General features: G+C 35.8%; 1 protein-coding gene across 1 annotated transcript; it reads right to left on the reverse strand.

Annotated features, from left to right (window-relative positions):
* Window positions 1-6,547: 6,547 nt before the first annotated feature.
* Window positions 6,548-7,531, reverse strand: LOC142626065 (uncharacterized). The gene has a single exon (XM_075799839.1). The coding sequence runs from the start codon at window positions 7,431-7,433 to the stop codon at window positions 6,843-6,845; it is 591 nt and encodes a 196-aa protein (XP_075655954.1). The 5' UTR covers window positions 7,434-7,531; the 3' UTR covers window positions 6,548-6,842.
* Between the last annotated feature and the right edge of the window lie 14,928 nt (window positions 7,532-22,459).

Genomic DNA, 22,459 nt, shown 5'->3' on the forward strand with positions numbered 1-22,459 from the left:
CATTTTAGTGATGAATATATTTTCGTTGCAAAAAAGTACCCTATAGTGACGAAATTTATATTTCGTTGTTGTGCTGAACTAAGGGCGTCAAATGACAGTGTGGGCGCAAAGCCAAATTGATCTACAGTGACAAATTTTTTCGTCGCTAAAAGTGTAAGTTTTTTGCGACAAATGCTTTCGTCGCTAAAGGTGCTGCTGGTCATGCTATTAGTGATAAAATCCATTTCTTTGCTGAAGGCAGCAATTAGCGACGAAAATAAGTCGTCGGTGAAAAGGAAAACCAGAAGATTGTATGGAGTATCTACGACGAATCCGATTTCGTCACTAAAGGCAAGCAATAGCGACGACTTACATTTCATAACTAAAGATGCCATATATATATATATCACATTAACCCCTTTTTTCCCTCACACATTCAGCCTCACATCAGCCCATTTTTTTCCCACACCCACACCGATAGTCCTTATCACATTCAGCCTCAAACCATTAAACCCCAAGTCGGCGATGTCGACGCCCTTTGCCGGCGACGATCCATGCCCCTGCTGGCGATGCTAACCCACCCCCTAGCCGCTGTCGCCGACCAACCTGCCGCCGGTGAGAACTCCTTCACCCACTCCCTCTCTCATTTGACCTCCCTCTCTTCTTTCTTTCCCTCTCCCTTTTCCTCCACTACCTCCCTTCTTCCTTCCCTTTGTCTTCCTCCATTGATTTCAGCATTGTAAATTTTTTTTTTTGTAATATTTGGTTTGAATTTGATTACATGATATGGGTTTTGAGTTTTTTTCTTGTAAGTGTAAGTATAAGTTGATGGGTTTTGTAAAATTGTGGAATCAAAGCTTGTTCTTCTCCACTAATTTAAACATTGTAAGTTTATTTTTTATTTTTTATTTTTGTAATATTTGGTTTGTATTTGATTAAATGATATGGGTTTTGAGTTTAGGGTATTTGATAGTGTGATTTTTTTCTTTAGTTTCCCTCTATGTTCTCTAATCTGATTGTTAAAAGCTGAATTGTGGTTTTGTGTTAGTATTTTGAAAGATTGATGATATTATAGTCAATTGGATGTTTATTCATGTATTCTAACATGTCTAGTATGTGTGTATCAAATTTCATATTAAAATACTATCGTTTGATAATTGTTTGTGAATTTACAAGAAAATGTTGCAAAGCTGTCACTGTGACAGATTCAGTGTTTACGCATGATAAATTATGTATTACATTTTATACAGTGAATTAGGATGCTAGGAGTAGTTTTTATGAATTCTAAGACACATATGGTTGTAATAGAAGTGGTCTCACAGTATTTGGATTAATATAAAAATAATGGTTTAATTTCTAAGTTGCATGACATTCTGTCAGGATAGATTTGACCATGTTGTCGTGTATGATTTTTAATAAATCATGGCTTTATTCTTTGAGTCTGAAATTGATATGGTATTTACTAGACATCTAGAAGAGTGTCTTTGTAAATTTTCATGAGGATTGGATGTGTTTAGATAGCCCATTTGTATTTTACAAATAAGGTATATGCTGCTGAAATGAGCAGAAAACAGTAAATGATAACTTTGACTTTCAGGATTTAATTCTAAAGTTAGGGTGAATGTTTTGAGCTATAATTTAATATTCTTATCATTTGGTATGTCTAGATCATAGATAAATTTTTTATAACTTGGTTCAAGGTTTATTAATCAAAGGAGGGGTTCTAAACCTTTCAACTGTTTTTTTTATGAAGCTGTTTATATCCTGAAAGTCAAAGTTATCATTTACTGTTTTCTGCTCACTTGAGTAAGTTTATATGTGCACCATTGCTTTTGATCTCAAACACATTCGAAATTGATTTTAAAGTTGTTTGACATGATCTGAATATAAAAATTAAAATAATGGTTTCTCTATAATTTGGTACATCATGTTGTTTGATGAATGTATCTTGTGTTTAGGGAACCTGGTTGAGGTGGGATTAGGATTTCATTGATTATAAGAGATAGGCTTTGACAGGATGAATGTGTAAGTTTATGATAAGGAGTAATTAATAGTAATAAGCTTTGATATTTGGCTTAGATATTACCAGTACCCAAGTTTAACAAGTGGAAGAGAGTGATTGAGCCTAGGTTTTGATTAGGAGTGTTTGATAGAGCAAAAAGTCTGAAGCTTTATGATATATTTAATAATTCTAGCTTCATAACTAAGTGTTAATTAAGCCATAATTGGACTGTTTTTTATTTATTTATGTACTGTAGAAAAAATTTAATGGTTTTTAGTTGAATGTGATGACAAGGTTAGTGATTGTTTGGGTTGCTATGGGGGAATAGAAAGAGGCTTAGATATACGCAAAGTCTAAGACCAAAGCTTAGCTAACAAACTAGACTTGTATACTTTTCTTGATCATAGTAAGTAAAATCTATTTAAATACCTATAAAACTATATACTTGTGATGTTTGTGATTGGTTTTGTGGTGGGTTGTTGTGCTGAAGTAAGCGGGTGGCTTGCATGGTGTTATAAGGTGGTTTAAATTCAATTTTTCAGATCTGATTTTCGGCCCATGCTTATGTATTTGTATAGGGTTTCTTTTCTCACAACTCTAGACATATATAAAGCTTATTTTAGAGGTCGTCACACAAGAGAATACAAGAAAAACACATGTAAAAGGTGACCGAAGCCTTATTCTCTCAAACGAAGCTACTGCATCTTTGCGCCTTAGGGTTTTGTAACCAAATGCTTCTTGATTTTTATTGTTGATGAAGTGAAGAACTTTGCAACCAACATTCTTCTTCCTCAGGTTGGTGAGTAAGTCACGTACTGGGATTCATGCAAAGGAGTTAGTCACATATTGGGATTCATGCATCAAAAGGGTGGCGTTCATATATTGAAGAGTTCAGAAGTTTTGAAGTGGTAGAAGGTTTCTACTGTAAGTTCATCAACAGAGATTGTAGAGTTTAGGGATAAAGGTTTTCTACTACATTTGAAACTTCTCTTTACTATAGTGGATTGCTTTTCGTGAAGGTTTCCCCCTAAGTTTTTTACTGTGAAACTAGTTTATTTCATTAGTTTTCCTGGGTTATCATATCTTGTCTTATTTACTTTTTCGCTGCATATGATTTTGACATGATATTAATGTTTGTTTATTTTAACAAGTTTTATACATAATAAATCTAATTAACAACTTGGGTTTAAAACTTAATTCTATCAACTAAAGTCTAAATTTCCTAACAATAACAATTGTCTTAAATGTTGTGTGCTTGTCTTAAAGTTTTATACTTGTCTAAGTAGCAATTGTTTTAAAATTTTGTGCTTATCTTGAACTTGATATGGATATTGATATGGTCATTTATTGTGTTGAGTTAGTAGCAATTGTGTTAAAATTTTCCACTTGTGAATTGCTTGATATGGATAACAGTGTGAACCGTGATATGTAAAGTTAGTAGTAATTGTACATATTAGTTTTGTACTTATCTTGAACTTGATATGAATATTGATGTGGTCATTTGTTGTGTTTTGAGTTAGTAGCAATTGTTCAAACTAATTGTATTATATTACATTTGAAAATCTATATTTGTTTTCTATAACTTATACATTTTTGTGATTTTAATTCATTGGTGTGGCTACTCTTAATGCATTGTTAGAAATGTTTCCTATAATATAGTCAATGATATTACTTTACAATTTTAATGTAGTATTGTTTTTATATTTGTGCAGATTTCTTATTGGTAGTTTTAGGGGATTTACTTTTGGCATTACTTGAAGACATATGAGGACATCTTCCCTTAGTTCTAATTATATTATGCTACGCTTTTTGTATGGTTATAAAACATCTTGAGTTATTGTGTGTGTTGCAAACAATTATTGTATGGAAGGAGTTTGAATTTGATACTTGTTTTATTTTATACTTGTGGAATGTATGGATCGATTTTTTTATAAATGTGTTGTTGAAATAAATATGTTATTCAGATGTGAATAATATAATGACAGGTTAATATCAAAGCCATGAAAAAATAAAAACAGGAAATAAATTTTAGCGACGAATTTTCCGTCTTAAATATAGCAACAAAAAATTGTTTTAGTGACGAAATATTTCGCCGCTAAATGTAGCATAATTTTGTAAGAAATTGGTTTAGGGACGAAAATTTTTGTCACTATATGTGCCTAGATTTTCTTAAAAATAGTTTTAGTGACGAACTTTTTCATCACTATATGTACCCGAAAATAGTTTTACTAACGAAATTGTTCGTCACTAAATATAATTTAATAAACTAAAGTGTTTTTTGCGATGAAATATTTTCGTCACTGAATAGTGTTTTTAGCGACAGGGTTTCAGCAACAAAATGAGTTTCGTCACTAATTAATAGATTTCGTGGCTAAAAGTTCTTAGCGGCAAAAAACTGGACTTTTAGTGACAAATTTTTTCGTCACTGAAAATACATTTTGTTGTAGTGAATGTGTTTATTTGCTTTGTTTGTTTAATTGAATGATTAGGGATTTGAATATGTTTGAATGAGCACATAAACAAGCATAATGACATGTCATGCATCTGAATACGTGGTGTTGTGGTGATGTAGTGAGGTAAGTGCATGCATATATGTATGAACATGCATGTTTGTTTGAGATGAACATGTGATGTATGTAATGGACTTGTTGAATATGAGTTGGATGTGATATTATGAGATGAACATAATAAGTAGGTATGATTGCTGGCTTGGATGAGATGATATGCCATGATGTGAGATAATATGCTATGTGATGTTATGTGATGTAAGCTAGGTTGAGATACATTGCTTGAATATTTAGAACTCGTTTGTGTGTGTGTGTGTGTGTATTGAGGATAGCCTACTAGAGGATTTCTTAATAAAACTAGGATGTGGAATACAATGAGTGGAAGTTGGCTTACGAGCTAGGGGAGATTGGGTGCCTAAAACCTTCTCATCCCCATACTTTACTTTAACTCTGGACCTAAAATTTGGATATATAAAGCCCTATGCAAGGTGCCCAGTTGGTTCTTGGACCTAAACTAGGTGATGACTCCAAAACCCTTCACCTTTAGTCTATTCGGCTAAGGCGTACTCCCTAGAGAAGTTCAAAGAGCACGTAACGCAAACTAATAATGTTGGAAAAGTTTAAGGTCATTGATTGTAATATGACTTTGATTGATTAAATCCATGTTGGATGAGTGTAGTAGAGAATTTTTCAAACCATTGTTTGGATTCTCGTTTAAACCATTACTAAGATTTTTTAAGCTTGTACACTTGATGCTCTCCGTTATCGTGAAAACCTAGAAGAAGGGTCATGTAAACCTCTTCATAAAGGTCACCATGAAGGAATACATTAATAACATCCAATTGGACGAGATACCATTGGTTCACAACAGTTAATTCCAATAAGCGTCAATCAAGCCTTTTGCCATCAATCAAGCCTTATACCATCGTTGAGAAATTCGGACCGGACCGTACGGTCCGACCGTATTACCCGAAAACCGTTCATCAATATGGGTTTTTAACTCTCAAGAACCGGCCTATACAAGAAAAGCAGTAAACTGTCCAAACCGCGGTCGAACCTTGCGGGTTTGAGAACCGTTGACGGGTCTTGCGGTTCAGATCTGGATTTTATTTTTGGTACTTACCACCATTGTTGATGCTTCAAACCACCATGAGATGCTGTTAGACCTTTAGATTGCATCGCCTCTCTTCTTCTTTTCTGTCTCACTCACGCTTTCTCTCTAATTTTTCTGCATTTTTTGCCTTTTTGCCGTTTTAGTTTCTGTGTCTGGACTGAGGACTCTGGAGTTGCTTTGTAGACGATGGAGACGTTGAAGAACCGGTGAAGAAATGCTTGGCTGTCATCTACTCACTGACCAACCACTTTATTCTTGGGCTTTGTTTTGTATTTAGGATATTATTTAATGAGTAGACTTCTAGCTTCTTCTTTTCAAGTCCTTTATTTTTTTTGTTTTCCACTTTTAAATTTCATTGGACAGTTGACCATTCTATTGGGCTTGAGCATCAAGGCATGGGCTTAGACGTAGGCTTCATAAAAAAAAATTATTTTCATAAAATTATGTTTTTGGTACTTAAATATTTTCTTATTTTAGTCCAATTTTCTATTATTTCTAATTTAATATATTTATTTATTTATTAAATAATTATTAAATTAATTATGACATTATCACGGTTCAACTTCGGTCTAACCTTAAAAACCTTGAACCTCTCTCTTTTTCGGTTCATTAAACGGTCCGGGTCTGAAAACCTTGCCTTATACCTCTTAAGACTACCATATCTACATTGTATATCAATTAGTAGACCCATTTGCATCGAATTGAACAGTTACCAACAATGAGAGATGTGACAATCCAAGCATTATTTATCCCTAATTCTCAAATCTCAATATCAATGGCAACCCTCCAATTAGCATATTTCATTTTTAATTGAGAATTGAAATTAATTCTTCGAGATATTTTGATTTTTAGTTTTTAAATAGTGAATTCTTTGGATGGGATATGAAGGGCTACGATTGAAATACGTGATAACATGTCAATCTTAAGAGAAATTAGAATCTTTACTAGAATAATGCAAATGTGACTCTTTTTTTATTTTTGTTTTTCAACGTGTACATAGTAAATGACTCAACTCATTGAGAATGATAGTTCCAGGAAACTGTTATGTCAATAATTAATCATAAGCAATAGAGCAAACCACAAACACTAAAACGAGTAGACTACACAACATGAACATAGCTCAATACTAATGACTGAGAAGATGTAGCTCTTATTTCTAAAACGAGTAAAGTACTTCCACGTATAATAGTACAATGACTGAGAAGATGTAGCTCGTATTTCTAAATATTTAGCTACACATTTAGTTGGATGGTGGTGGCTTGTGGGGTGGTTTGTGAGAGGGACTTGGTGGCTTCCTTTCAGCAGTTGGAGGCTTCAAGTGCTTTCGGGGTGGCTTGTGCTCTGGTGGTGGCTTCTCTCCTTTACCCTTTGGAGGAGGTTTGCCATCAATGGAAGAAGACTCCAATAAAAGGTGCCCAGGGTGATGATCATGTGGTGGTGGCGTCTCTCCCTTACCTGGGGTTTGTCGCTTGTGTTTTGGGAGTGGTTCCTCTTCCTTGTCATGTGGGGTTGGTGGCTTGTGTTTTGGTGGTGGCTTTTCTCCCTTAGGAGGAGGTTTGCCATCAATGGAAGTAGACTCCAATAGAAGGCGTCCAGGGTGATGATCTCGTGGTGGCGGCTTCTCTCCCTTACCTGGGGTTGGTGGTTTGTGCTCTGGCAATGGCTTCTCTTCCTTATTGAGTGAGGTTGGTGGCTTGTGTTTTGGGGGTGGCTTTTCTCCCTTAGGAGGTTTGTGCTCATGTTTAGGAGACTCATGGTGGTCAGCAAGTGAGGCAGTGCTTAGAAGCACCACTCCAAGGAGTAACACTAGGAAGTATTTGGTAGTAGTCATCTTTCGTCTTTGGATGCTTCAAAACAGCAAGACTTCATGGCCTTTTATAACTAATACAAGAGCCTATTGCGTCAGATCCTTCGTCATTCAGCCCTTAAAATATACCCTAGAATAGACATTTTTGGGTTCAAAATCGATATCTTTCCTTCCTCAGTATTCAATTATTTGAGTTCAAAAGTTTGACAATGTACCGAGGTTGGTCCTGGTGAAGGCTAGTGACATATATAACGAATTTAGCTCTTTCGCTTTCCATGCAGCGATCTCCTTTGCACGCAACCTTAGGATCTTTTAAGTTAAAGCGTAGTATAGTTCCTCAATTTTCTTACTCTGATTTTTTAAATCCTAAGCATAGATATCATCATTCCCCCAAAAAGAAGAAAATCCATATATTGGTCATGCAATATGTATGTGGTCCACATCAAGGCCCAACCGCAAGAAACGTAAGAAAAAATATCAGTTGAATTCAAAGGGCCATAAGCTTCGGCGGGGTGAGAGATAGTTAGAACTTAGAATCCATTATATATGACACGTGTAATATAGGAAGAGTTTTAATTGTTTTTGTGGGTTAAAAAACAGTGATTTCCCATTTAAGGGCAAGTGTCGTTGGGCTGCAAGCCCATTGAGCCTTTTATGAATTTTCTACTGGTGTTACTATCTTCATTTATCATCTTTTTTTAATGATCATTTTTCATCGCATGGGATTGGAGTCCGACATTGTGCGTAGATTATATATATAATGTCGGCATGATAAATGTACAGATTTAGCTAACACATGCAACAAAAGTGCACAAATGGGGTTTCTCAGATTCCCACTTAGGATGGCTACTTTATTACTGGATATTGCATAAGTGGTTACAAGAAAGAAAAATGTTTAGTACGTACACATCCCTTATTATACACATAATATATACACTCTCTAAAAATAAGAAAAATTGTGGCTTCAGGTTTTAATTTCGAATTTCAAAACTTCAAGTCACAGTTTTTCTTGTTTTTTGAAATTGTGTGTATCATGTGCAAGTGTTGAAGAGCAAAATAAACATTGGCCAGAAGAAATATGCAAATTAACCAAGAAAGTCATGTACCTCTACAACACAATTTTTTTTAATTGAATTGTACTAACAGTCAGCTGGGCTTAGAGAAGTCTGTGAAACCTTCAGTAGTCGATAAAAATGTTAATGCAACCTGATGGGGCAGAAATCAAACTTTATAGTGTCATATAAAATATGTAGACAAATGTTTACAAAATAGATCATGTAGTAATTAAGCACCGTAATGGATATCAAATAATTGACCATTCGCAAATGAGTATGAACTGTTGAATTAGAGGAATACTGATCATGTGGCTCGTTACAAATACTATCTTTGGACTAATCAATAGCACCACCATTACTATATATGTAGTTTATGCTTTCATATTTTCTAATACCGTCCAACATTTATTTATCACGATGGTTTCGTTCTTCTCTATGTACTTTCTGTGTGGTAGGGGAAAAAAAAGCAACTTGTCAATGTGCAGTTAAACTGATGGCTTTAACAGATTAACAATAATATTTCTGCCAATAGGATTGTGATTCATTGTTAAAATGAAATAATAGATAAAATGGAACTCTCTTTTGCTAGAAAGTTGAATTCCAAGAGTTAGTATTAGGGATTTAGTACAAGACCCATTCTTGGTTTTTTTTTTTTTTTTATAGATAATTACAACATGCTGCTAACCCTACAGCTCGAACAATTTCCTTCTTAAACCTCCAAACATTTAGTACATGAAGAAGTGTCTTTCTTGACTTTAGACCAAAACAGAGAATAACTTTTAAAACCGCTAGCGGTGTGATCTCTCCTTCATGAGAAAATCACTGAGGCCAACAAATTATGCATTTCTAGTTTGATTACAGGAATTAGTTTAGCAAAAACTTAAGCCTAAAAATTCAAAATTGATAATTGCAACTGACAGTTTTTTAATGAAATGACCAGCGATTTACCAAAGTTATTAGGGGGACAATGGAAAAGGAAAAGGTTAAAGTAGCTCATTAAAGTTTTTCGTTGTTTACAAACTCATCTATCTTTCCGTTCTGTTTCTCAAAAAAAAACTATCTTTCCGCTCCGCTGGGATTTGCTAGTGATGTTATGTTACAAAAGGCTCAATCAACGGAATGGTTTTTTTGACTTGAAGTGTAGATTTTGGACTTTTTGAGTATATGAGCAAATCAGTGACGTTAGAGTGAAAGAGACACGTTTTAAATATATAAAGTTACTTCGACTTACCAAAATATGTAAGGAACGATTAAAAAATGAGTCTAGCTATGAATAGAGACACCTCTACGTTGGACATAGCTTTTGCTAAGTCTATTGTTTAGAAGAGGGCGAAAAATTATTGCTTGTGTGTAGTCCACGTCTCACATGGGAACATTACTCCTGAAATATACAAGTATTAATGTACATGTGTGTGGAGTCCACTCCTCATATGAGAGAATGGAGCATTACTCCCGGAATATATAAAAGCACTAGTATTGGTGGTGCTAAAAAACTATATTACTATTTTTAGCACTACCAAATAACAAAATGTGGCTACATTGGTGCAGTCAAAGTTATATTTTTTGGCTCTATAGTTGTAGTGCACAGCTTCTTTTAGCTGTGCACTATAGCTCATCAATATAAAAAAAATATTATTAAATTGTTGTGTTTACACAATTTTTAATAAAAAAATCTTTTTAGTTGTGTTCACATTGCTTTTTAATAAATTTTTTATATTATTTTAACCAAATAAATAACAGTGTTCGCACTATGGTTGGGTGTATTATAAAGTGATAATGTAAAATAAATAAAGTAGCTTTTTATGGAGCCATATTACTAAATTTATGGCCCCACCAAGGAACTACCTTATTTTTTTTGATAGAAAGGAGTATTATTTAATATAAATAGAGCTACATCAGTTTATATATATGTGGGGTATGAGAATTCCGAGTAAGGTGATCACATCACGTGTCACGCTTGGCCGAGAAGGACAGTTGCTGGGCCGAGGAAGCCACGCCCTTGGATTTTATGAACACGTCATCAATACGCAATCAAAAGAGGCTCTACTGTGCAGAAAAGGCTTTAGGAAGGGAGATGGCAGTGACAGGATTGAAAAGCTAGATACTGCCACCACATTTAATGCATCCCACCAAACCTTCTGACCGCATTTATGTGGAAAAGACCTGTGAACAATGTTGCCTTGGACACTGCATCTCTTAGGAACTTGAAGAAAATGATAGATAAGATTGGAAGATGGGGAAGGCCAGGATCATCTGAAAGTATCTATATAAGATAAAAGATCCCCCATGGGAAGGGGAATCGGGAAAAAAGAGAGAGAAAACACTGTAGACTGAAGAACAATATTTGTAATTTATTTTGAGAAGAGAGAAATATAAGAATCAATCTCCTCGGCTTGAGTCCGATAACAAATCTCATTGTATAAACTATTTCATCTTCATCCCACTGTAATTTTAAGCCCATTGTCATCACTAATTCAACTCATTAAAACTTAGATCTAGAGCCCACTCTCTATAAATTTATTGTATTGGGCTGTTTTGACCTATCCCTATCTTGTTTTGGGCTTGGGTGCAAATTGCATCCCTACAATATGTATATATATGGAAAATGAGGTTCTAATGTAATGGAATAGCACAAATTCTACTTAAAAGTGACTGGAATTTTTACGTTTATTATTATCATTTAGTTATTAATTTTTTTATTTTTAAAAACATTATTATACTTAATTTGGTTTCCCTGAAAAAATTCTTGACTTATGGCGTTGAAGTCTCACACCGCGTGTAGATTATATACATGTTGGCATGATATATAAATGCAATGTTCCAGGCTACTTTCCAAAAATAATAAAAAAGTGCACCGATGATTTCTCCGATTCACACCAAAACGACTTTATTACTAGACATTGCATCAGTGGTTAGAAGAAAGATGCAAACAAGTCATGTGACTATAATAATACAAACATATTTTAATTGGAAATGGTGCTTCCACCGTCAGCTGGGCATATCTGTGTTAAACTTTAGTAGTCTATAAAAAAAAATAGTATAATTTGATGGGACCAGAAATTAAACTTTGAAGTGTCATATAAAATATGTAGACAAGTTTATAAAAAAGATAATGTAATAAGAACATTAATGGATAGCAAATAATTAATAAATTATTCACACCGATCACGTGGCTAGTTTACAATTAAGTTCTATCTTTCGGTTCAGCTGGGAATGGGATTTGCTAGTAACGTTACAAAAGGAAAAATCTCCGTGAACGGGATTTGACTTTAAGTGCTGGTTTGGATCCAGCTTATTAGTGCTGCGTTTCTGCGTTTTTTTTTTTTTTTTTTTAACCCAGCCGCAAGGTTGGACTTTTCAGCCATGAACAGTATAAAAATGCACTGTTCATGGGTCCCACAAATTTTACTTTTCAGTAACTTTTTCATTAAAAATGGGTCTCACGGTACTATTCACACATTTAAAAATTATTTTACTACAGTATTTTCAGTTTTCAGTTTTCAATTTCAGCAAAATAAGTTCTATCCAAACGGACCCTAAAGTGTCTAGATTTTGGACTTTTTGAGTATGAGCAAATCGAAGACGCGTTAGAGTGTATGAATTACCAATTTAAGAAACGATTAGAAAATAAAGTTTAGGTCGGAAGAGAAACACCTCTACGGCTCTACGTTGGACTTAGCATCCTCATCTTTTTCAAGGTCTCGGACAAATGCGTTGGATGCCCAATTTGTAACAAGTAATGGCTTCATGTGCCTTCAAGAGACTACCCCTCATTGCTGCAACAATTTATTAAAAAAAAAAAAAAAATTGTGCTAAATTAATTGGAGAGAAAACCTTCAAACCCTATTGATATCTTTTTGTTAAATTTGAATTTTGAAAATCTAAAAATCACTGATGTCTTTTATGTGTTGGTCCGAATCTCTAATAGGTAATGGCCAGTTATGTCATATTGATTGATTGATTTATTTATTTTTGTTCTGTGAGTGAGTGTTGTTGTTGTTTGTCAAATTTGTCCATGCCAATAATAATTGCTAAAACTCTCGGAGAAGAAAATCAAAGAAGAAAATAAGAGAAATTAATTCTCATTCATAATGAAATCTATACAAGAAGGATCTTTGTTATATAGCTTGAAAATATATACTAAATTAAACTTAGCCTTTGTTTGGATATCTCACAGTTTTCGATAACTTATTTGCATAGTGTTTATCAAAAGATATTGTTTTCTTTTTGGCATTGGCTTAAAAAGCTACATTTTTATTATTTAGTTTATTTTTACTACTATCCATGAGTTCCATTGCATTTTTTACAATACTTTCAGTAAAAATGTTCTAGTTTCAGCTAAATAAATTGGTCCCAAATGGATTCCAAATGTGTGACAAAGATCTAAAGTACCTTATTTTTATAAAAGCTAATTTTTTTAATTTTTTTTTATAATAAAAATTGAGACAATTAAAGGTTTTGTGCCAAATAGACACTAAATTTACTAACTAATTGCCTAATAGCCATCCTAAAAATGTAACTGATTTGAAAACGAGAAAATTGAACTAACCTCTCAAGAGGTTTACTAAAATCACACTAACCTCCATTCTTCTCCTAAATTGTACATAGACCTCCTTTACTTTTCAAAATAAATTACACTCACACCTTAACACCATTAAATTCAATAATAGAAATTGGTTGATTTGTGCCTTTTTAGTGTCAACCCATATTGATGTTGACAAATTCGTAGTTAAGACTCTATTTCATGTACTTGAGCTGTAAGTTTTTAAATGTCTAAATAGTGGATGAAGATCTATATAGAAGATACAAGAAAACACTCAAGAGACCACTCAAAAAAGTGAAGGTTTTACTACCTCGATTGCAGGTAGCTCAATTGATTGAGTTTAAGTTAACCTCGACTCCAGTCAATCAGTCGAGATTCGAAAATATAGACCTTTTAAGCCTACGACACATGATGACTAAGTGACCTAGGAAGTGCACTAAGGCTCTTTGTTATACAAAGCCTTTTTAGGTCATCATGACATAAGAGAGAACACCGTGAAAGTTGGAGAAGATATCGCAACAACTGAGTACCAAGGGTTTTGTATCAAGCTGCATCTTTAGGGTCCATTGAAGAAAACTTTGCACTAAGAATATTGCATGAAAGTGTTGTTATGGTGAGTTAGACACTAATTGGGTATCTATGCATCAAAATTATTAAAATTGTAGCTAGAACAGTCCATTTGTAGAGACAGACCCACGTTAGGGCAGAAGGGGGGCCATGGCTCCCCCCAAATTTGAAAAAACAAATAGCACTATATACAAAAATTTCCCCTAAAAAATATATTTTTAGCCCCCTTCCTTCAAAATCTTTACATTTTAACCCATGAAAACTAAAAGAAAATTGCAACATCCTTTTGCCCATTGTATATTGATCCAAAAGTATGAAGCCCGTGGGAACTATGATCAAATGTGTGTAGTGAATAGTAATGCTTGTTTGTAGGTTTATTTTTATGAATTATTAACTATTTTAGAAAATATTTTATTAACATTAATGTTGTTGTAGCTTGTGGGGCATGTTTGTTTGGTTTATGTTTTAACTAAATTTTGAGATGATAGAGCTATATAATATGGAAATAACGAAACTTTTACTTGAATTGTTGATGATGGGAAAATTATCTATAATATTTAATTTTTTTAAAGAGAAAAAATTACAAATAATTTGAAACTAATAATGCAGCATTGCCTCTAGTGTTAATGTCCCAATTTGTGAAAATTTTCAAACAAAATTCCAAAAAATTACCACCGATTAAATTAGTATTCAATTCAAATTGTAAAAATATGAGATTATAATATTAATGAACATGATGAAATTCAACAAAGCTTGAGTAGATGTTGGTTTTGATTCTTATAAACTTAATTTTTTGGGTTTATACTTTATACTCCCCCCAACTTCGAATTCTGGTTTCGTCCCTGCTAAGCAAGTTTAGAGATAGATTTTGATTTGTTTTGTTTTGTACGTTTTAATTTGTTTTCAAATTTAGGAGTTGAATTGATGTGTTAATCTGATTGAACATTGTAAACAATTTTGGAATTGTGTTTCTGTGTCGATATGTGCTTGCATGGTTGAAGGTGCATACGCAGCCTCCTCCTTACACATACAGCTTGACTCAAAAAAGGTTGATTGCCTGATTGAATTGTTGTGACTTTTTTCATACTAAAAGTTATTCTATTTGACTCATATTAAGTTAGAAATTATGAATTAATTATTTGCCATGATTTCCTCTTTGATTTTTTCATAAAAAATTAATTTTACATTTTTAGAATAGAATGTTTCCTTTTAAATGCATGATTTCATTTTGTCTGATTTGAGTTGTAATTAATTGGATATTTGACTTAACCAAATTAATTTGATTTGATTTTTAATTTATTTCCTTCTATGTCATGATGTTGATATATTTTCTTGTGTGGGCTTTTAATTGATTTAATAATTGTATGATTAAATTTTGGGCTTAGTTAATAATATCCTTATTTAAATATTATGACCCAATAACATTAGTAGAGGTTGGCCCATGGGCCAAGCAAGGTTAAATGCCTAATATCTTCCTATCCTCATCAAGGAAGTCAATACCGTACCGGAGGCTGTACCGGTTTGGCCAGCGGTACGATATATTTCGGATACCGGTCAATACCGGTGTACCGTTTCGGGTTTACCGCTATTTTCATAAATAGATATATAAATACAATATTTTCTGGGTATAATATTTTATTTAAGCAAAATTTTCTTTGGACTAAAGAAAAATCAACTAATTTATTATTCTTTATTTGTCAAAAAATGATAATATAAATATTAAAAATGATGTAATGGCCTTATGGGTACATTAGTAAACAATGAATATATTAATGTATTAGCATTAAAAAAAAGAATATATTAATGTATAAAAAAAATGAAAAGCAAATAAATTCAGACTTATTCATTACAAATAACAATTTACGAGTTGAAAACTTGGAATTAGTGGTTTTTCTTTAATGAGAGTAATTCTATAATTATGACGGTGCGCTAGTTGATGCCGGCTATTGTTTTTTTTTAAAAAGTGTTTGGTCTTATCTCTTTTCTTTGGTAAAAGAACCACAAGCTGAACCGACTACACAAAAGCTTCGGTAAAAGAACCACAACTCAAGAGGCCGTTCTAGAAAATTCCAAGTATAAATCGAAGGTAGCAATGGACTCAATCTTCAACTGTAATGGAGATGAGCGCTTTCTCAGCCCGTGGACAAGTGAGCAAAGCTAGAAAAAAAAAAAATACAAGATTAGAAGAATTTTTTTCACCATTATTCTCAAATTGAAGCAAAGAACAACAAAGAGTAGAAAAGGAAAGCGACTGTTAGCAACGAAGAAGAAGAAGTGCAGATCTGGTAAATTGGTTTTTTTTTTTTTTTACTTTAAATCTTATACCGGTCCGAAACCAATATATCGGCCGAAATCGCCGAAATCCACCGAAACAGCCGAAACAACCCGGTACACTCCGGTATCTAGAGCGATACGGATCAGGTCTGTTTCTGTACCGGTCCAGGCGCCGGCACGAAAAATTCCGGCCGTACCGGCCGGTACGGTACGGAATTGTCTCCCTTGATCCTCATACCTTAACTCTAGACCTAGATTTTGGTACAAGATCTCCAAATTGGTTCTTCAATCTAAAACCGATGGCGACTCTCAAAGAAAAGAAATTGTATGTCATGCAACCAACAAGTCCAAAGGCGGTGCACTCACATATGCATTTAATTGGGTGCTTACTAGCAAGGAGAGAAGAGATGTGACAATCCAAGTATTATTTATCTTTAAGCCCTCTTTTAAGAGGAAGGAAATGAATGGAATGGAAATAAATGAAGAGAATAATTTTAGAATATTCTTCCCTTCTCTTGTTTGGGAGTTTTAATGGAGGAAATAGAAAGTTCATTCCCTTATTTGAGAATTTAAGTAGAAGAGAATGGAATAGGTAAGAGAGAACACTCATTCCTCTCTATTCCTTTAAAATCTTAAATTTTCATTCCCCCCGAAATTGGTAGGAATGGGAGGGAATGAAATTAGATTTAACGAATTTTTGACTAAAACTCCCAAAATACTCCTATATATTTAACCATTTATTTTAAAATAGAGGTCTAATAGTAATATTGTTATATAATGATTCAATTCATTTCCCTCTATGTTACTTCCAAACAAGATTGCTTACATTCCATTCATTTGCATTTCTGTCTATTCCTTTATTTTAAAAAATTCAAACGATGTTACTTAATTCTGTTCCATTCATTTGCTTTCCATTTCTTTCTCTCGCTTAAATACATTCTATTCATTTCCATTTCTTTATGATCATCATTTCATTTAATTCCATTTCATTCTCTTATGAACTATCAAACGAAGTCCAAGACTCGAGTCTCAGTATCCACAATAGCCCTCCAATAAGGATCTCTCATATTTAGTTGAGAATTGAAATTAATTCTTCAAGAGCTTTTGATATTTAGTTTTTGAATATTGAATTTTTAAATGGGATATCATATAGGTTTTAATTGTTAATAACTTAAATTGAATATCATAATAGTGCGTACAAATTGTTTTCTACTTGAATTTATATTTTATACAAGTATTGAGATTAATAGAGTTATAGTTTTTTAATGAATTTTCAGCAAAAAAAAATAGTTTTTGAATGAATTTATTGGATTTTCTACCCACGGAGTCAATGCGTAGAATTTTCTCAAAAAAGAAAAAGAGTCACTACGTAGAAGAGATGATTTATAGATAGTGATAACGTGCATGACATTAATTTCTGCGTAAGAACACCTGCATGTCCATGCATATGCAGACTATAGAAACGCCAAGTAGAATGGTTAATTGAGTGAACATAGCAAAAACATGACCACGCACTAAAAGAAACCGAACCATAGATACTCAACACCAGCTGCAGCTCCTATTTTCAACTACATACACATCTAAATCAAATCAATTTAATCCATTCAGTTGGCTCATGCGAGTTTTTGGCATCCTCTACCGCAGGATGGTGTCTAGGGAGATGCTCTTTTGGTAGCTTTTTTTTAGTTTATAATTATTTCTGCTGAGAATAATGCTCTTAATTTCCTTTTATGGAATATCAAGGATCTCCAATAGAAGGCGCCCGGGGTGATGATCATGTGGTTGTGGCTTCTCTCCCTTACCCTTTGGAGGCTCATTACCTCGGCTTGGTGGTTTGTGTTCTGGGAATGGCTTCTCTTCCCTATCGAGTGTGGTTGGTGGCTTGTGTTTTGGGGGTGGCTTTTCTCCCTTAGGAGGTTTGTTTTTGTTAACGTATAGTATTGTGGGCTTGGCCCAACTAGATTACTTACTTGTATAGCACACATTGTACTACTTGTACTGTACTCATATTTACTTGTACAACACTCATATGCCTCCTATATATAAAAGCACTCATGTATATTATTTCGGCATGAAATACAATACTATTGAATTCAGTATTTCTAACATGGTATCAGAGCCACTGCTTTGACCTTTTCTTAGCAGTCTTGTCTTTATTGGTGTAACTCCATTCTCAATATTGCTTCCGCTGTCACAACAACTGTCATAGCCTTTCGCCGTTGAACCTTCGAGTCTTCCAGACATCATCCTCAGGTTCCGAACCTGTAGCAGCTGCCGTTGAGGAGTTCGAACACTGCAAAGACTACTGCCTTTTTCGGCACCGCCGTGAATATTGCTCCGAAAAATTTTCCGAAGGTACCACGAAGATCGTCTTTCTCCGATCTACCTTTTCGTGAAAACCCCACAGTCATCGGAGGCTCCACGCACCCTTATGCGCCGCCTAAAGCTTCTGCACTGAAGATCACGTGCTTACGCGCCGAACCGCACCGCCACACGCCAGACTGCTCCTGTTGACGTCAGCCCTAGCCATGTCATCACTGCCACGTCAGCCCTAGCCACGTCAGCCCCTGCCACGTCATCACTACCCACGTCATCCTCTAGCGCACTGCTGACGTCACCCGCCACGTCACTGTTGACCGTTGACCGTTGACTTTGATCGTTGACTTTTTTTGGAGTTGACTTTTTTCAGTTTAGGTTCTCTTTACTCAGTTTTTCGCGTAGATTTCATTTTTGCAGTCTAATTTTGCATATTGTGTCTCTAAATGGATAAAAGGATGTTTTTCTTCCTCGCCCCATCAATACTGTATTGGAGGGGACTAGGAATTACTTATCTTGGTCTCAAGCTATGCGCAGTTTTCTTAAGGGTCGCATGCTCTGGCATTATTGCACTGGTGCAATCACTATTCCTGTGAAGGGGCAAGTGAAGAAGATGCTGCCTTTCTCAGTCGCATGATTGAATGTGATAGTCACTATCACATGATCCTCACATGGATTCGAAACACTTCCATTCCCTCCATCTCCAATTTGCTAGGCAGCTTTGATGATCCGAAATCAGCATGGGATATGTTGGCCAAAAGATACTCTACCACTCACGAATTCATGAAATATCAGTTAGTGGTTGAATTGCATCAACTCAGGCAAGAACCGGGGCAGTCCATCAATGACTACTATGATCAGCTTCGCTTCATTTAGGACCAAATTGACCTTTCTGATCCAACTTGGGCATGCTCAAAAGATGCTCAACAATGTGCTGCTATTAGAGATGAATTTCGTCTCTATGAGTTCTTGATGTCACTCCACAAGAACTATAAGCCCATTCGAGGTCAGCTTCTTAATCGTTGTCCTCCTCCCTCTCTTGATACTGTTATGAACGAGTTAGTAAGAGAAAAAGCTCGCCTTGCAACTTTTCAAGCCTAGGATAAGTTTAATGTTCTGGCCCTTACTCCTTCTGCTCCATCCATAGAACAACCTCAGCACTCAGGTGATCCTTCTGGCTCCAGCAATCATCGCAGACAAACCAATAAAAAGTTCTGCAACTATTGCAAGCGCCCTGGCTACACTATTGAGACTTTTTACCATCGCAACAAATCTACTGCTTCAGTTGCTAACACTGAGTCTACTTCGCCAATGCCTCCCATTTCAGCTGAGTCCCAGTCTTTTGGATCCACTATTAACCTCTCACCCACTGAACTACAGGAGATCACAGCTCAAGCTGTTCGTATGGCTGGTAATGCATCTCTTTCCACTGCTCTTTTAGTTTTACCCGGTAAGTCTCAAACTTGACTTTTTGATTCTGTCTGTTGCAATCACATGACACTTCACTCGTCCTTATTCTCCAAACTTGACCCTGCTCCACATCCCCTAAATATTCACATAGCTGATGGTTCCACCATGCATGGGAATAGTCTTGGTTTTGTTTCAACCTCCAACCTTTCTGTTCCCGGGGTCTACCATGTTCTTGACCTATCCTATAATTTGTGTTCTGTGGGACAATTAGCTGAACTAGGTTATCGCCTTATTTTTTACTATTCTGGGTGTATTGTGCAGGATCCGAGGACGGGGCAAGAGCTTGGGACCGGCCCTAAAGTTGGGCGTATGTTTCCAGTGGACAATCTTCATCTTCCACCTATTGCTCCGGTGTCTGTTGCTGCTGCTGCCGCTGCGGTGTCTTCCTTACCCTCTCTCTCACTTTGGCACTCTCGTCTTGGTCATGTACCCTCTTCTCGGGTACAACAGTTAGCTTCTAAGGGTCTGTTAGGTTCTGTGTCCAAAGACAATTTTGATTGTACTTCATGCCAATTAGGAAAGCAGCCAGCTTTACCTTTTAATAATAGTGAATCTATTTCTAATAGCATTTTTGAGTTAATTCATTCTGATGTTTGGGGACCTTCTCCTGTTGCTAGTATTGGTGGATCTCGATATTTTGTTTTTTTTATCGATGATTATTCTCGTTACAGTTGGATATTCCCTATGAAATCTCGTTCTGAAATTTTGCCAATATATAGTAACTTTGCAAAAATGGTTGAAACCCAATTCTCCAAAAGAATTAAAATTTTTCGTTCTGATAATGCTCTTGAATACACTCAGTATGCTTTTCAAGCTCTGTTACACTCCTATGGCACTGTACATCATCTAACTTGTCCAGGTACCTCTCAGCAAAATGGTCGAGCTGAACGAAAACTTCGTCATATTCTTGACACTATTCGTACTCTTCTTCTTTCTGCCAAGGTTCCTCCCCCATTCTAGGGTGAAGCTGCTCTTCATGCTGTTCACACCATCAACTGCATTCCAAGTACTATCATCCATAATCAAACTCCGTATGAGCGCCTCTTTGGGTCACCCCCTGACTATCATCACCTTCGTTCTTTTGGATCTGCTTGTTTCGTTCTTCTTCAGCCTCATGAGCACAACAAACTTGTGCCTCGATCTAGACTTTGCTGTTTCCTTGGTTATAGTGAAACACAAAAAGGGTATCGATGTTATGATCCTGTCTCTCATCGCCTTCGTGTTTCTCGTAATGTTGTCTTCTGGGAACACCGCTTGTTTGTTGAACTCTCTCATTTTCGTTCTTCCCTCACTACCTCATCTGTACTTGAAGTCTTTCTAGAGGAGTCTTATGTTCCTTCTCCAAATCCTCTTGATCCTTCATTGGACTTCTCTATTCAAACACCAGATCCTTTTAATGTCTCTTCTGGACAGGTCGAAGATGAGCAGATTGATGACGAGCTACCCCAACTTGAGCCTCGGGTCCTCGCTCCGCCTGAAGATCCTCCACAAGACCTTCCACCTCCACAAGACATTCCACCTCGTCACTCAACCCGGGTAAGATCCATTCCTACACATTTACTTGATTATCATTGTTACACTGCACTTGCTACACTCCATGAGCCTCAAACCTATCATGAGGCCTCCATTGGCCCTTTATGGCAGATTGCAATGAAAGAGGAACTTGATGCATTAACCAAAAATCATACTTGGGACTTAGTTACTCTCCCTCCTAGACAGTCTGTGGTTGGTTACAAGTGGATCTACAAGATTAAGACTCGCTCAGATGGGTCCATTGAGCGCTATAAGGCTCGTCTTGTTACAAAAGGTTTTACACAGGAGTATGGGATTGATTATGAAGAGACCTTTGCTCTAGTTGCTCGCATCTCATCTGTTCGTGCCCTCCTGGCCGTTGCTGCTGCTAGAAAATGGGATCTTTTTCAGATGGATGTTAAAAATGCATTCCTTAATGGGGACTTGAGTGAAGAAGTTTACATGCAACTTCCTCCAGGTTTCTCCATTGACTCCAACAAGGTTTGCCGCCTTCGACGAGCATTGTATGGTCTTAAACAAGCTCCTCGAGCCTAGTTTGCAAAATTTAGCTCTAATATCTTTCGCTTGGGTTACACTGCCAGTCCTTATGATGCTGCATTATTTCTTCGTCGTACTGATAAAGGCACCATTCTACTTCTCCTCTATGTGGATGATATGATCATAACTGGTGATGACCTTAGTGGCATACAAGAACTTAAGGATTTTCTCAGTCAGCAGTTTGAGATGAAAGATCTTGGCCACCTTAGCTATTTCTTGGGTCTTGAATCACTCGTTCCTCAGATGGTCTTTATATTACTCAAGCCAAGTATGCTTCTGATCTTTTGTCTCGTGCTAGACTCACTGACAGCAAGACTGTTGACACCCCAGTTGAACTTAATGCGCATCTGACTCCCTCGGGGGGGAAACCATTGTCTAATCCTTCTCTTTACAGACGATTGGTTGGCAGCCTAGTCTATCTCACAGTTACTCATTCAGACATTTCCTATGTTGTTCATCAGGTCAGCTAGTATTTGTCTGTTCCGTGGTCGACTCACTATGCTGCTGTTCTGTGCATTCTTCGATACTTGAAGGGCACTCTCTTCCATGGCCTTTTCTACTCAGCTCAGTCTCCTCTTGTACTCCGTGCATTCTCTGATGCTGATTGGGCAGGAGATCCCACTGATCGTAGGTCCACCACTGGCTATTGTTTTCTCCTTGGCTCTTCCTTGATTTCTTGGCGAAGTAAGAAACAAACCTTTGTGGCCCGCTCCAGTACTGAAGCCGAATATCGTGCTCTTGCTGATACCACATCT

This window comes from Castanea sativa, chromosome 2, assembly GCF_040712315.1.
Source record: "Castanea sativa cultivar Marrone di Chiusa Pesio chromosome 2, ASM4071231v1".
Lineage (NCBI taxonomy): Eukaryota > Viridiplantae > Streptophyta > Magnoliopsida > Fagales > Fagaceae > Castanea > Castanea sativa.

Coding starts and splice junctions, on each gene's coding strand:
- LOC142626065 (XM_075799839.1), bottom strand. CDS start 7,433: ATGACTACTACCAAATACTTCCTAGTGTTACTCCTTGGAGTGGTGCTT.